This window comes from Mchenga conophoros, linkage group LG15, assembly GCF_057382185.1.
Source record: "Mchenga conophoros isolate Kocher_MC1m ecotype Shallow Benthic linkage group LG15, M_conophoros_male_GT1.1, whole genome shotgun sequence".
Lineage (NCBI taxonomy): Eukaryota > Metazoa > Chordata > Actinopteri > Cichliformes > Cichlidae > Mchenga > Mchenga conophoros.
In genome coordinates, this window is record NC_140540.1 from 11,039,765 (window position 1) to 11,056,253 (window position 16,489).

A 16,489-nucleotide genomic window follows, 5' to 3' on the forward strand; every position below is an offset into this window, starting at 1 on the left:
ATGAACACAGAAAAGTGCTATGTTATTTGGATCCATCATGCAATACCATCTGGAAAGTATCTGATTGGCAACGGCTTCATTTTTCTAGCATGACAATGATCCCAAACACACTGCTAATGCAGTGAAAACATACCTGGGCAGAAAAACATCCCGGATAGTCCCAGTGCCCGGACCTTAACGTTACTGAAGTAATGTGAGATCATCCTTACAGAGCAAAAAACAGCGAACACCCAAAGAATAGCTCTGAATGTTCTTCAACAAGCCTGAAGAACCACTCCTGTAGACTACATAAAGAATTTAGATTTATATAATTGTATTATAATAATTGTTTTATGTTCTCTAAAGACATGTTCTTGGGTTTCCCAATCATGCCGAAGTTTATCATTTCTTTTTTGCTTTTCTCATTTTTTGTTTTATTTTGTTTTTTTTTCAGGGGGATGTGGCTAATGAGGTAGAGACTGAACAGGTCGTCCATGATGCCTCAGTTATGTCTTTCACAGCAGGGAGTTACTCCTCATATGTCCAGGTGCGAGGCTCCGTCCCACTCTACTGGTCCCAGGACATTTCCACCATGATGCCAAAACCTCCAATTCGATGTAAGACTTCTTCTTTACACTTCAGCATCAGCAGCTTTTGTTGTAGGCTGAAATATGTAACATGTGGTGAACTGTATATGTATTATTTTTGTCTTTTGATACTTCAGAAGAAATAAGTCATCGAAGAAAAGCTACATTAAAATAAGAGAATATATGTAGAGTATACTGAGGCCATTCCTTTCAACTATTGGCAAAAGATTAAAAAAAAAATAAGACTGTGAAGGCAGGATGGCCCCTTTTGGCTTCAGCTTTGTATCCGTCCTATTTCATTATAAGCAGGATAAAAACACAAAGCCGTGGCCAGAGGGAGGTGATTAGGTACCGAGACTGACGGTGAGGACAGCTCTGTGTGTGGGGGTGTACACACAGGAATAGACTGGTGTTTGCATGTGTACAATGCCTGTATTAGATTGTAATCTTTTTTTCGTTTGGTTTGCCCTTTAATTCATCCTCAGGTGACATTTACCTGTGAAAGATAGACACTGAGCATGTTCCTAAGATCTCTCCGTGTGTCATCTTCGCTCATCGTCCTGCTTCCACTTTGATCCTTCAAAACGGTCCTTATCTGACATTTCCTAAATGTTTCCCCAACCCTTCCACCATCAGTTTAACATTTGACCTGTTTACGTGTGTTAACAGTTTTCTCAGTGCATGGCATACTTTTTCCCCTCCATCATATTTTTGCCTCCACTGAGGAGAAGTAATATGCCATCTAATTAAGTGGTTGACGCAAACTAGTAGTTTAGTTTGTTGAGTCTTTAATCCTGTTCCCAATAGGTCTACTATTACTGGGGATTTCATTTTTAATAATTAAAAACACTTTAAGATCAATTTTAAAATTAAAATCACTAAATTATTCATTATTCGTTCCAGCTGGACTTTATTTTTGTACATTTCACATCTTTGTGCTTCCTGAGCCTTCCTAATTTTGAGTTAGGTGAAACTAAAAAGCTGTCCTGCTCACATTAGCCCATGTTTAATACGAGGAAAATGTTGCTTTGTTGTTGACTGGAGAGAAAGACATCTTCACTGGTGCATAAATGTTTATAGAAAAATTATATTTAAATAAATTATTGGTGTGCCAGTATAGCTTGCTTTCATTGATGGTACAACAAATGAAACTCAAAAATCAGTTTTATTTGTTTCTATTTAATAATATAGGTTATTATTATTGTGGAACCTTTCATATTAAATAACTGTCCGTCTCCAGGTCACTTATGTTGGTCAAAACAAATATGTTCTCTGTGGTAGGCTGATACACACATTTATTGATTGGACCATAATCTAAATTTTACCTAGGGCATCAAATTGACTTGGCTCTAATCAAAAACAGAACAAATCTTGGAATACTTGAAGTGGTCTGAAGAGCTTAAAATGCACTTTTGGGTATTGGATCAATCTCCTTAATAAATAAATGACCAACATGTGACATTTTTGTCACATATGTTTAGTTGGGTTCTTTTTACTTACTTTTAGGACCTATGTGGAAATCAGTTGATATTTTTTTCTGTTTTTCTGCTGAAATTTTAAAGGGATCACAAATATCCAAGCCCATTGTCGTAGCTGAATCTAGGTCAACAACGTAGCTAAGAGACATACTGGACTGAGTGCATGCAGAGTAGAGAGCGTCTATATTACACAATGCATCTCTCCTTGCCCCATCTCTGATATGTCAAGACTCATTATTGCATAATTGAATCCTTTAGGAGATGACCTTAGTTGACCGCTGAAGGAAAGTCACCAATGTCATTATCCAAACTCCCCTCCCAAGGTGCACAAGCGCTTTACATAAACTATCATCCTTTGAGGTGTGAGCAGTGGAAAACATGACGATTAAATGGTTTTGGGGAGAAGCTGAAAAAGGTGACATTTAATTTATCAGTTCTGACACACAAGCAGCTCTGTGGGATGAACTGCAGCACGATCTGACCTATTTTCTTAAGTCTCCTTTCTGGCAGCCGCACTAGTCCAATTTGGCAACGTGTGCAGGTGTGGGGTTGAGCATTAGTGGCAAGTAGAAGCTGTAAATGTGCTTTTTAAAAGGAACATTTAATAGAAAAATGAAAATGCAAAGGTTCAGTGCGGTGTTAAAGGTCGTCTGTTAAAATAGTCACGTGGAAAAGTTTTAAATTCAAAAAGAAAAGTATAGATACAAAAAATGTTAAGAATACTTGTTTTATTACAAATAAGACTACATAAACATTGGAGTGAAATCCAATCAAGTACTTTTACATTTTAATCAAAAAAATAATTATGTGCTTTATTGTTTTCTGTTTTTTAATTGTAAACCAGTTAATTTGGAAATTAATGGATAACAACAATATTTAAATTTTGACATGAAAAGTATAATTTCAATTAAAGAGCTTTCACACAAAGGTGTATTAACAGTTACAAACATTAAAGATGATTTTGGTAACTACCAGTACTGTTAATTTATGGTTGTGACATAAAACAAACATTGGGTGCTGATCTAATACATTTCTTAAGCCCTTTATGTAGCAGAAATATTTTTAAAAACACATGAATTGGGCTTGGTCTAAATTGTTTGTATCCCTTCTTGTAAATCCTGGATTTACTCCATGATGTAATGCCAGGGTTCGATAGAGGTATTGCTCTCTATATCAGGAATACGTCTTAGTAAAATTATTTTAAAGTTATCATCAGATCTAGGGCTGCTCAATATAACGATATACATCGGATGACGATATAAAAACGTCCATTGTTTCATTTTACGCTATCGTTTGTTTCGCGGTGTTGCAAAATAAACTGTTTACGGTAATATTTTTTCATCGTTTTGATGGTCACTGTAGTGGCTATATTAATTTCTTAAAGTTCTCTCTTTTTCTTATATTTAATATAACCGCACTACAGACGGACAAGCGCCTGTTTTTATGCGTTGTGGTTAGCAACAACGACGGTAACACCATCGCGTGTCCGCTTGTTTATGTTCCACATAAACCTTTCACAATAAAGCTCAAGATCCTGTTGAGACTTTTCAAAATAAACTGAGTCACGTGAAAGAGCAGATTATTTACGGATGAGAAGTAAAAAAGAGCCGCCAGGTGCTAAAAACTTATGTCTAAAAATGTATAGTTTCATGCATCTGTTAAAACACTCGACTCCAGGTACATGACGCGCAGCTGGAAACACTTCACGCAAGTCGAGTGTTTTGTTCATATCGCACAGCCCTAATCAGATCTCTATTATCAGATCTCTTTGTCATGTCATGCCTTGACGCATGCTCAGTCATGCAGGCACAACACAGCGGATGGCTCTATCATAGTGATGTGTGATGGATAAGAATTTAAGCATTTAGTCAAGTGACTCAGATAACTTCTTTTTCATAGCAGCTAGACCAAGTGTTCCACTGTAGTGATCTTTGGTGGTGGTAGTGATGTAGGTCTCTCAGTGTTGTTGCTACTTTTACCTCAGCTGTGACAATATGCAATATTGTTTTGAAAAATAATTTATATTGAGGTCAATAAAGTTGTGTTATATTCTTGTGAGGACCCTTAAATATTTAACCATTAAAATATTTTTTCTGTCTAATTTTGCAGTGGACCAAGCTGACCCATACGCCTATGTAGCTGGCCTCCATTTTGACCAGATGCTACAGCGGTTTGGCTCACCCATCATCATCCTCAACTTGGTCAAGGTAGGGAGGTGCTGAAATAAGTATTCCAAAATGTGTTTAATGACACAAAAATACAGTCATTAAGTAATAAAATCACTTACAAGCTATTTACTATTTACATAAATTCTTGTGATATAAATAAAATCACATCTCCACACAGTTATGCAAGTATGCAGACTTCGAACGTCTTAGTTATTAAATTAATAGCAGATTTGAATGTACCTGTGAATCCATTCTAGGGCTAGAGAGTTCACGGTTAAATTTTTCCAGTGCTACAGTTAATTAGCACTTTAGGGCACATCTGCAACACAATGCTTTCAGAGAAACAATGCAATAAAGGGAAATACGTAAATACACAGCTCATGTTGTCTTCTGCTAATTTATCTACATTTTATTTTCTGTATATCAAATTTCAGTTCAATAAAGTCAGTAAAATCTGTTTTATTTACATAAGCCCAATTCACAAAAACAGTCAATTCAAGGCACGTTATATTGTACGGTAAACAGCTTAAAATAATACAGAGAAAACCTTAACAATCCCTCCCCATGAGCAAGCCCACAGTCTGACAGCAAAGTGCTCTATTGTGGTGATATGGTACTAGGAGGCCTTTAAGATAAAATGCCACCTGGTTATTGAAGACCTTGTAAGTGAGGAGAAGGATTTTAAATTAGATAAGCCAATGAAGAGAAGCTAACGTGGGAGAAATGTGGCCTCTCTTTCTAGTCCCTGCCAATACTCTCGGTACAGCACTTTTATTAAAACTGAAAGAGTTAAAAATGGCTAAGGATTATATATGCATCAGGCATATCTTTAGATCAAATATAACTTTCTTGTGTGATCACTCAAGAGGTAGCTATTTAAAATTATAGTGCAGGGCACGACTGTAATTTGTCAAGCATTCTGTTGATATTGGTGCGTTAGGTGTTGCTGTGGAGCCGTTTAGTCACAGGAGACTTTCTGAGTGCTTGCTGATTACAAGCAGTTGAAAAGCTGCCTTGAATATTGATCTGCTTCTGCATTGTTCTGGAAACACAAGCATACCAACACGCACAAGCACATTTGATAAGACACACCTAGCTTTCACCACATTATGCCTTCCATATTATTCTGCTGAAAAATTAACATAATTCATTTAAACTGCTGTCAGTTTAAAAAAAAGAAAAGAAAAAAAAAGCAAGATTATTATGTTTTATTATAAATTATGAAGATTATAAAATGCTTTATCTTGCTTCATGCTGCAGATGTATCCTTGTGTGCATCACAGTTACTTTATGTTGGGCACATGGCCATATACTCCGTAGATTGGGTCTCCAGCTCACGTTGTCACTCACAAGGGGAACTGTGAGATGAGGAACGAATCACAGAGCTCAGAGGTGTGCACAAGCCACAGCCATGTGAAATTTGCAGACTGCGGGGAGCAAAGCAGGGGATCCCCTGCTAACACAATACCCCCCTCCAGATTATCCAAGAGAGACAGAAAGAGGAAGGAAATGGCATTTAACCATAAAACCCACTGCCATCTATCCCTTAATGGAGGTGGCATGGGCCATGCTGGCCCTTCAAACTCTTTTATATGTGCATCATTTTGGCAAGGGCTAATGCATGCATCCCAGCATGTAAGAAAGGAGGCGTAAAGGCACACATGGTAAAGCATGTGAATGACTTGTTCAGGATACCTTGTACGCTGTACCCTTAGATATATAATTTGGATTGTAACCTTACAGAAAAACATGAAACCCATTAAACCATTGTGGTAAAATATACACCCATATTATTACAGTGTTCATTAACGTCACTAATACGTCACTGAAAAGCCCACTCCCATACGTCAGTGTGCATGTGTGACTGTTTTATGTTATCATTCGTGATCTGCGACTGCACTTTTGCACCTCAACATTATTGTGGCCTTTTATTAAAGCTTGTTTATACCTGTGAACAATACAAGTCTGCTGTTCTGAGTGTTTGTTCACGTGTACTGTACTTGTAGCATCTCATCTGTGCTCAGAAAGTGTGACCGAGCGTGTATACGTGTCTGCCTGTATGACACGCTCTGCTGAATGGTCGAGGAAATGTGCTGGTAATTTGACTGGTTGCTGTGGTGCCACTGCTGGATGTTTGAATGGCGATGTGAGCTGCTAAATGATGCGTCCAAGCTGATTATCACCCTGGGTGATCAGTCATAAAGCTACAGTGGAGTTCATGTGGAAATAGCTTAATGGATAGTGTGACTGCAGATCACACAGAAGGATTATGAGTTCATGCATTTTAGTTGACAAAGAATAATTCCTTCGATTTTTTTTTCTGTTTTTTTTTTTTTTTTTCACTTACTGATTACGACAAAATTAGAGGCAAGATTTATAATCACTGTAATATTGTTGCACCATGTTTGCTCGCCAAAGGTACTTTTAAATTTTACACCATCAAATTTGCTGTATTTTGCAGTTTGATGTTGTTGCCCATCATTTTTTTTCTTAGTGAGCTTGGAAACCAATCTGGTTGGTTGCTAGATGTTGACCAACAGTTCTTAAGGCCACAAAGTTTTGTAAGTTTGTGCAGGCATAACTGAAGTAAAAGGCAGGAGAAAGATGTTTTAAATATTACTTTGGACAAAATTTCTAAATGTTTTACTGTTTTTTTTTTTTTTTGCCCCTCAGCCATAAAAGGCTCATGGGGTATCATCACCCCGCCAGGCAGGTGAGAGGTCAGGCGACGTGGACACCCAAGTTTGTGAATGGGATCATTCGTGAACAAAGCAATTTAGGAATTTCAAATTGATACCAATTAGTGCCAGAGGTATATCCTATATTTATATTTAAGTACCCGTGTGCGTGTGTGGACCGCTCGTTTTAATATTTTACACACAAAACATAACCCCCTTTTTTTTCTGATTATTTATTTTCCTTGTGAAAGTCATGTTTTTGTTTTTGTTTAATTAAAATGTTTTTTCACATTTAATTTTCATTTTTAGGTTGATTTTAGTAGGCTGGGATGTCCTTGGCCTGCATCATGTGGTTTCTATTACATATATTCTACTCTGCTCGTTACCTGTAAATTGCATCTTGCAGCTTTGTGTTCTCTGAGGTCACTGTGTAAAAGACATGAACGGATGTTGTTTAATACTTCAAAGGAAAACACAGAATCTGTTACATGTCTGACTACAGCCCTAATGGAAACCTTTCAAAGAACTCAGATACTATTGTGACTGTACATCAAGCTCCCCATAATGTAACACTTAAGTTGACGTTTGATAGAATCACACATACATGTGTACATCTCTTTGTTGTGCTACAGAAGCGTGAAAAAAGGAAACACGAGAAGATTCTGAGTGAGGAGCTGTTCCGTGCTGTGGTCAACTTGAATCAGTTCCTCCCTCCCTCCCATTGCATAGACTATATCGCTTGGGACATGGCCCGATACACCAAGAGGTATTGACAAATACTAGTGCACAGAATATCTTTAAGGTGCAGGTTTATTGTGTTTTTACCATCAAAATAAGAAGCTCACTTTGAAAGAGGGGAAAAATATCATGGTGTGATGTAAGCACATTACATAAAGAGAAAATTGAACCTTTGGACAAGTTTGTATGCCTGTAAGCACTCAAATAACAAAATCACTGTGACCCCCATGTCCACCTCATTCCTGTGAAAGTGGTATATCAGGAAAATCAGAGTCACTGTGAAAAACTAAGTACATCCTGGGCTTTAGTAGCTTGTATAACCAATATTTAGCAGCAATAACTTGAAGTAAACATTTTCTATGTGACTTTATAATTCTCTTAGAACTGCTTGAAATTCCTCTCACATTGTTGTAGAGGAATTTTGGGAAGGTCCGGACAGACGTGTTAAAGAGAGCTCAAAGCAGCTATCTGGGATACTCTGAAACTTCTCTGGATTAAAATACTGACATTATTCATTTCCAGACCTTCTCATTGTTTCTGATACACTCATATGAGATCTTGACATTTTAACCTGAGCCCTTTTGGGAGCAAAGAATAGAGATGTTAAAGTCTAGGGACTTGGATATAAAATTTGATGAATGAGCTTCTACAGGCACATCCATTTTTTAAAATGATTTATTCTTCAGCGAGTTAAAATGACATTTCCAATCTTTCTCTTTCTGTCCCAGCAAGTTGTGCAATGTTCTCGACCGTCTGAGTATGATAGCAGAGAACGTGGTCAAGCGAACGGGTTTCTTCATTAATCGCTCTGACTTCTACTGTCACACTCTCAGACCAGATGAAAGGTGAGACTTTTTCTTTTCTTTTTTTTAAAATCCTATTCGATTGCTTCTTTTTCTGCCCCTTTAAAACAGAGAAGGCCGAAACACACACTGCTGGACAAGAATTAAAACTTTCAGTCAGCCCCATGTGCAAAACAAACACATCTGTTACTGTTTCAGTTTTATTTGAAGCAAACTAATAAGTAAAATGGAAGCTGCTTAATGAATCTGAATATGACCGGGTTACAGAAAACTAAACCGCAATAGTGTCTTTTTTTAGATTTATATATCGGATGTTTTCCACAAATTTTGTAAATTTAAGGTTTTGTCATTTTCCATAGTCATGATCACACTTATCGACACTTGCTTGATTTTGAAACTTTCCACATATGAATTCTTAATGGAAATTATGCCTGATGGCAGTTGTATTACATTGAAATTTCTGCTAATGAGCTGAGTAGATTGCCATCCATGTACATAGTGCCTGGCTCTTCTACTGTCTGGATGATTTAATCGCTTTTACTCAGCATTAGCATTCTGTTACATAACACAACGACCATGCCAGAGCACATATTTATTACCCTTTCTTTTGCATTACGTAAGCTATCACACTTTCTTTGCTTTAAGGACTCATACGCTCAGCCACATGCTCCCAACTACACACATGCACGCACACACATACACTGGTAGGTGTTTTGTTTGTTTGTGCAATCAGGTATGACACCTGTAGCATTCATCACATGCAGGAATTGGGTCATGGATAATGAAGATATTTACAAAGTCTTGATAACGCTGCCTTGTTCTGATCATTTACACGTTTGTCTGAAGTTTCCATCTTGCTGCATTCAGACTTTGTACTTTGATGCATACTTTAGCTACACCTGCTGATTGATTTTAAAGTGGGTCACGGAGTTTATTCAGAGATGATAAAATGTGTTTTAAAACTTCCTCTTAAATATCCACAGCTCACAAGGAGAAATTCAGAATTACTGGGGTTTCTTTGCATTGATTGATTTCTGCTTGCTTTTGTACAATTTAGTCTGCCTTTCGTCAAAGGGTGATTTTCTTTATTTGCTGTTTTTCCCTTTTAAAAAGAAAGTGTTGAATGAGAGTGGTAGAGAATTTAAATGGAATAAGGAAAATACAGTTACTTTGTTAAAATAAAGGGATTACACGGCAGTCTTTTCCTGTTTCATATGTTAGGCTGTCCCCTCTCTATTTTTGGTAATTCCACGCATTGCCGGTGTTGTGCCAAAAAGGGATTGTCTGCCAAAAACTGATTTCTGGCATTTGCCAAAAACTGATTGGTTGTATTTAAACTGCTATAAATAACTTGTTGATCTACAATATGTGAAACATATGTCAAATATATCCCTCATGAATTATATCCAGTCATCTTGACCAACAAACAACATTCCTGTAAGAAGGTAGAAGCCACAATCACTTTTTGGCAGTGACTTTTATGTGTCCTTTATTTATGGAGTTAAAAAAAATTCTTGTTTGCTTTAAAAAATGTCTCTTTTAAGAGTATTCTGGTCAAGAGGACAGCTGAAATTGCAACAAATGCAAAAATAGTTCTGTAAACATATTTTAAGTGGACAAAAGGAAGCTGATTGATTATAATTAAGTACAATAACACAGCTACAAAGATAATTGAGAAACAGGTAATTTTTTTTAAATTCTGTATTTAACCCCTTTGCAATACCTGTTCACCGAAGTCTATTTAGCAACATACGTAATGGTATTACACATAAAAAACAGACGGAAACATTGGAAATCACTTTTTGGCACAACACTGGAAACCCAAACAAAACGCATTAAGAGGCTCTAATGCCTGTGTCTCAATCTCGCGGCCCATGTCACCTCTACTTGCAGCCCACATAATGACGTGACAAAATATGTTTTTTTTAATTATTGTTCAAAAAATTATTTAATATGAAGGCAATAGGCAGAGTGCTACAGGCATAACCCTAAAGAATGTAGCCTCATGGGCAGTGTAGCCCAGTTGTAAGTAAGCTATTAAGACTCGACTGTACACTGTGTTCGTGTTTTCCTCCAAAACAAGACGTTCTGTTGGAGCAGCCTTTCAACGCCTCTCTCTGTCTCTCGTTAGCAGAGTTGACCCAGACAACAAAGTAAAACTAGTTATCGGTTACGAGCCTGACGCGGAACCCGACGTATTAGCCAGAGGTCCATTTACTACGGTTCGGAGACACAGACCTGCTTTATATACACGCCGAATAGTTTTCGCTGCAAAAAGTGCAGCCTTACCTAATGTCCACCCTACGGTTACTCATTTTATATTAAGATTTAAAAATCTAGTTGGTACTGGTATGGCGTGTAGCCTTCAGTAATAGTAATAAATCACACAGCAATAGTACATTCATGTAGTTGTAAAAAGCTTGATAATATATAAAGTAATCCATTGTATTCAGAATACGTTACTCTCATACGTTACATTTTGGGGCTTATATTCTGTAATCTGTAGTGGAATACATTTTAAAAGTAACCTTCCCAACACTGGTGGTGGGAGATTTGCATCATGGATATGCCGCAGACAGATCTGCAGCAATGTGATGCTATCGTGTCAATATTGACCAAAATCTCTGAGGAATGTTTCCATGACCCTGTTGAATCTATGAAACCATGAAGAATTAAGGCAGTTCTGAAAGCAAAAGAGGGTCTAAACTGGTACTAGCAAGGTCTACACAGTGAAGTGTAAAGCAACGGCCAGCTACTGGATGGTTCAGCTTGGCCCCAAGTAACACAATATGTACCTACTAACAAGTTCACTAATCAGTAAATTGGTGTCCTGTTTATTAACATTCATGTAACAAAAAAAAAACTAGCACTCTGGTTGTTTGCCTCTTTCTGACTTCACGTTAACAAAATAACCAAGAATTAATCTCTTTTTTTTCTAAATTTTAAACATACTGTAACTTTTTTTTCCTAGGGGTCAGTATAACTTTGCTTGGTTTTGCACAGAAAGTACTACAGCAGTGTAAATGTGAACATGAGTTCCACTTTTCATCTCTGGGTATTAGAATTTGTCTGCTGAACATTTTCTTCTGTACTTGCACTCCTGATGGGGGTGCATTTGCTGTGTCTGCACCCATTCTATTATGTTCATTCTCGTAATGGTGACAGTCACTGTGATGACAGTTATCATCGCAGTTTCATCATACTGAAGCCGGAATAAATTAGAAAATGTTCTTGCAGAAGAATAGTATTGTGATGTACGTGTTCGGTTTGTTTCCGTTTGTTTATTGACTTCAGTAAATTAAGTAACATTTTTACAGGTGGGGAGATGTAGGTGGACAAATAACATCCACTGGGCGACTGCAGGTAGGTCTTTTGCAGCTTTTTGCACACAATTGTAAAAATTTAGTCTTTTTTAAAAAGGCTTGCCTGTTTGTCATCATCATAATGATTACTACTACTGAGTTAATAGGCTGTAGTTTATAAAGTCAGCTGTTTTCCTCTTGTTGCTTGATGTGTAGACTGGTGTGTTGCGGACCAACTGTGTGGATTGTCTTGACCGGACCAATACTGCCCAGTTCATGGTGGGCAAGTGCGCTCTGGCTTATCAGCTTTACGCACTGGGAATGATTGACAAGCCCAAGCTCCAGTTTGATACTGACTGCGTGAGGTAAAGTTCATATAATTGCCTGAAAATCTAATCCATGCTAAACTTTATCTTTTTCATTTATTTGGAATCCTTTTGGCAGACGCAGTTATTCCAACCTTTTATTCCAAAGTTTGCTGCTCTAAATTCAGTATTCGCAAACATTAGTCAGTAGTGTGTGTCTCTGTCTACTTTTACTTGAAACTGCCACTTAAAGCTCAGTTTTTTCCATCTGAACACAGCATGAGCTACAGTCAGTGCATCAAGGAGAACAAGAATCTGTCACATGCTTGAACTGAAGCGTTCTTACAAGCAACGTGAAAGCTGTTAGAACAGCACATTAACACCACTTAATATGACTCATAACTCTCTAGTAGTTAATCACTGTTGCACACATACAAAGAAACAAGCACAAAATACAGACCCAATCAGTTGAGGTATTTTTAATTACTTTTTTTTTTAACACCTTTCTTTTTTTTCCCAAAAAATAATCCTCCAAAAGTCCACATCACCAAAATAATAAATGAATCACAGTTTTATTTGCCCTTGCGAATTGATGACATTTTTTCTTTTGTGCTGTTCAGGTTGTTTGAGGAGTTGTATGAAGACCATGGAGACACTCTGTCACTGCAGTACGGGGGCTCTCAGCTCGTGCACAGGGTCAAGACTTACCGCAAGATTGCACCCTGGACACAGCACTCCAAAGATATCATGCAAACGCTGTCACGGTACTACAGCAATGCTTTCTCAGGTGTGTTCTACGCTAGTTCCTTCTATCCTCAGCTATGCTCCGTATTAAACAGAATCTACCCTTAGTTATGTTCCAGGTTTCCATAGAAATGGGCTCAACCTGTGCATGCATGTATAGTTTACACTCATGTGAAGTATGAAGAAAACGACACTCTATAATTACATATAAGCAAACATTTCTGCCTTTACTTGAACAGAACATAGGACAAATGTGAATCGGCTCACAAAACGTTTTGTGAGAAAGTTTGGTCACAAGTGAAAATCACTCAAGATAGTTGCCAATCTTCCCAGCAGACAACTTAACAAATTCACTTTTAAGCCAGACTGTGTGACTCAGAGAAACTGCACCAAGTCAAAGAATTGGTGACTGTAAAGCCATATGTTAGCATGTTAAATATCAAAGTTCATGACATCTCAATTCAAAAGAAAATGAACAGGCATGGCTTGTTTGAAAGGGTTGTCGGGGAAAAGTATTGTTTCTCTAAAAAACAAAAATGGCTTATGTTTGCAAAGTTGCATCTGCACCAATCACAAGACTTTTGGAACAATGTGTTTTGGACAGACGAGACCATAATGCCATGTTTGGCAAAATCTAAATAATAATAATAATAATAATGGATTGGATTTATATAGCGCTTTTCAAGGCACCCAAAGCACTTTACAATACCACTATTCATTCACTCTCACATTCATACACTGGTGGAAGCAAGCTACCGTTTGTAGCCACAGCTGCCCTGGGGCAGACTGACAGAAGCGAGGCTGCCATATCGCGCCATCGGCCCCTCTGGCCAACACCAGTAGGCAAGTAGGGTAAAGTGTCTTGCCCAAGGACACAACGACTAGGACAGAGAGCCCAGGGATCGAACCGGCGACCCTCCGGTTATAGATGCAATTCCCAACCCCCTGAGCCACGGTCGCCCCAAACACCTCATACCAACTGTCAGCACAATGGTGGATGCGAGAAGATTTGGGTCTGTTTTGCAGCAGCAGGACCGAGGCACCTTACAATCATTGAGCCAAACATGAACTCCTTTGCATACTAAGCTATTCTAGAGTCATATATGAGGACATCTGTCTGACAGCTAAAGCTTGGCTAAAATTGGGACATGCAACAGGATAATGATCAGCTTCAAATATACAATTCAGTAGCTAAAAGACTGCAGCAACAAGGTGTCAGTCCAGAACATCAGCGCTGCTGAAATGCTGGGACAAGACCTTGAGAGACCTGCACACAAATAAATGCCTGCAAAGCTCAATGAACTGTGGGAACATGGTAAAGAGAGGTGGGTCAAAATTCCTCAGGAAAAAAAAAGGCAGTTACTTCACATTTACCTTTGCTAAACCCCTTTTTTCTGCGCATGACTGCAGATGAGATTTTTAATATTGTTAATTGCAGATATTTTTTTGATTGCAGCCAATTTGTAGACATGACATAATTACCCAGCAGTTACTGATAAAAGTGGCTTTGCAATGTCCGCAATTTAGATTTTTAATCATTTTAAATGACACCCTAGTGCGTGGTTACAATCAGTGTATCTAGAAATCTTAATGGGTTTACAAAGGTGTTTTCACAGTACACCAGCGAGTGTTCCAGGAGTGAAGAAGAAGACTGTGTACTGTGTCTTAAACCTTGATTAACAGAACTGCACTACTTGACCTACAACATCGACCTTGTTTGTGGTGCTTTGCTCTTGATTTAGTTTTGAGAAATTCAATCAGTAGTTTGTTGCTGAGAGTAGCGTGTATTAAGAATTTTTAAAAAGAAGCCCATATAATCCAGCAGCACAGACAGCCAGAGACCATCACACTCGAACGGGATTCATGAACTGCAAATTGAACAATCCCATGACCTGAATCAGGTAATATGATTAACTACTTGTTGCCACTTAAGAAGACTATATAAGGACAAATTAGCCTAAATGCTTTGTAGTCTGAGCACTGGCTGGTTTGTTCTGTCAACTTGACCCTTTACAAGGGCACAACCATTTTCACAGATTTTCCCGTGGTCATGTTTTCCGTGGTCATGTTTTCCATGCCCTTTTAGACTAGTTTCTGCAAAATTGGAAAAGGGTAATTCCACCCTTGTGTTGCTCAGTAATTTCTAAAAAAAGAACACCCGGTAAATGTTAAAACCATAATCCTTCCATAATAAGTTCTCCTATTAATGGCACTCATATGTGCATATGTATGTTGTATATATTTTTATTATGTATATGGGGAATTAAAATAAATACAGTAGAATAAAATTATAAAATGCTACTTCCTATGAGGTAAATGACATATAATTTTATATCATAGTCAAGCACTGTAACAGCTTCCCCTTGAATCACAGATCAATTTTATACACAGAACCATGTAGTGTAAGCTTCCATATCCTGTGCAGCCTTTTAATTGGTAGATGCAGTGTGACCTCATATGCTTATTAAGACAATTAACAGACATGATGTCAAATTATATTCCTCCTTCCTTTCATTGATAATGGTTGCACGTGTATATTATTTTCAAAGATCACCAGTAACTCGTATCATGTGTGATACACGAGATAAATCTCAGAGAAAAAAACGTAATTGGAGAACAGTCTTGGTGGTGGGCTGTAATAAAACCCAGTTTAGTTTCTAATTACCTAACGTGACTGTTGGGGCAGCATGCACGTGGCTTCGTGCTGTAGTTAGGGAGGGTGAATTAAATGGCACTAAACCAGACAAATGTACAAAGCACGTGCCACATGCTGAGCACACAAACGCTCACAGAGATTATCTAAGCACACACTCATAGCCAAAATGCTGTAGTGCAGTTGTTACAAGAGTTTTTACTGCTATGATGTATGTACAAGTCAGCGTTACTTAGATGTTGATTCATTAACTTAAATCTTTTCAATGCTGCTCACAGTGAAGAGCTGGTGTAGTTTGCCATCATGGTAAAGGAGGCTTAAGTTTGCTTCACATTCACTTTTGAACTGTACTCTCCTGCATTAGGAACCACAGTAATTTATAAACTAACATTTTTTTCTTGTTCTTTTGTTTTTTTTAAACAAGGCACTGTTGACACAAAACTCAAAAGTTTAAATATATAAAATGGTACATGATTAAAAAGATTCAATTTAAAGTATGCACATTATTTGGCTTTCCTCTTCCTGAGCATCTCTGGGCATTAGTAACTTCAAGACTTTTTTTTTCAAGCAGTATATTTTTTTAAGTTATCTACATCAGTAGTTTTCCAGGCTTCGAAGACTTTCAAGGTTTATCTTTTGCCATTGGCTGCTTTTTCAGTCATTTTGAAAAAGCAACCAATGGCTACCTAGACCAGTTGAGGATGAGTTCAGTCTGTCTATCTACTGTTCACTGAAATGTCATCAGAAACGGTCTTTATGGAAGTTTGGCTGTCAAGAAGCTATTTCTAGGTAAGAGAAATTGGAAGAAAAGGCTCAGCTATGTCAAATTACCCAAGAACTGGATTGGAAATGACTGGCAACTCTTCTGGCAAGAGAGGAGCTTTGAATGTCTTTCAAGAACCCTGGATAAATATTTCTGAAGACTACTTAAAGAAATGACAGGAAAGTTTGCCTAAGAGAGTTCAGATCGTGTATAATCACGTCTCTTGATGAACCAGTTATATCATCATAACCTTTACAGTTTGTTTTACAGTTTTTGGTTTTTTTTGGTTTT

The 16,489-nt window shown here is 37.7% G+C and overlaps 1 protein-coding gene across 3 annotated transcripts in view; it reads left to right on the forward strand.

Moving 5' to 3' along the window:
* The window catches only part of fig4a (FIG4 phosphoinositide 5-phosphatase a), a 56,310-nt gene that overhangs the window by 14,468 nt on the left and 25,353 nt on the right, over positions 1–16,489 (forward strand). For all 3 annotated transcript variants that reach the window (XM_085246370.1, XM_085246369.1, XM_085246368.1), the window contains 7 exons: positions 434–596; positions 4,154–4,251; positions 7,523–7,656; positions 8,357–8,473; positions 11,749–11,794; positions 11,950–12,098; positions 12,659–12,825. In XM_085246370.1, the coding sequence (XP_085102496.1) occupies positions 434–596; positions 4,154–4,251; positions 7,523–7,656; positions 8,357–8,473; positions 11,749–11,794; positions 11,950–12,098; positions 12,659–12,825 (874 nt within the window). The remainder of the gene's footprint in view (positions 1–433; positions 597–4,153; positions 4,252–7,522; positions 7,657–8,356; positions 8,474–11,748; positions 11,795–11,949; positions 12,099–12,658; positions 12,826–16,489) is intronic.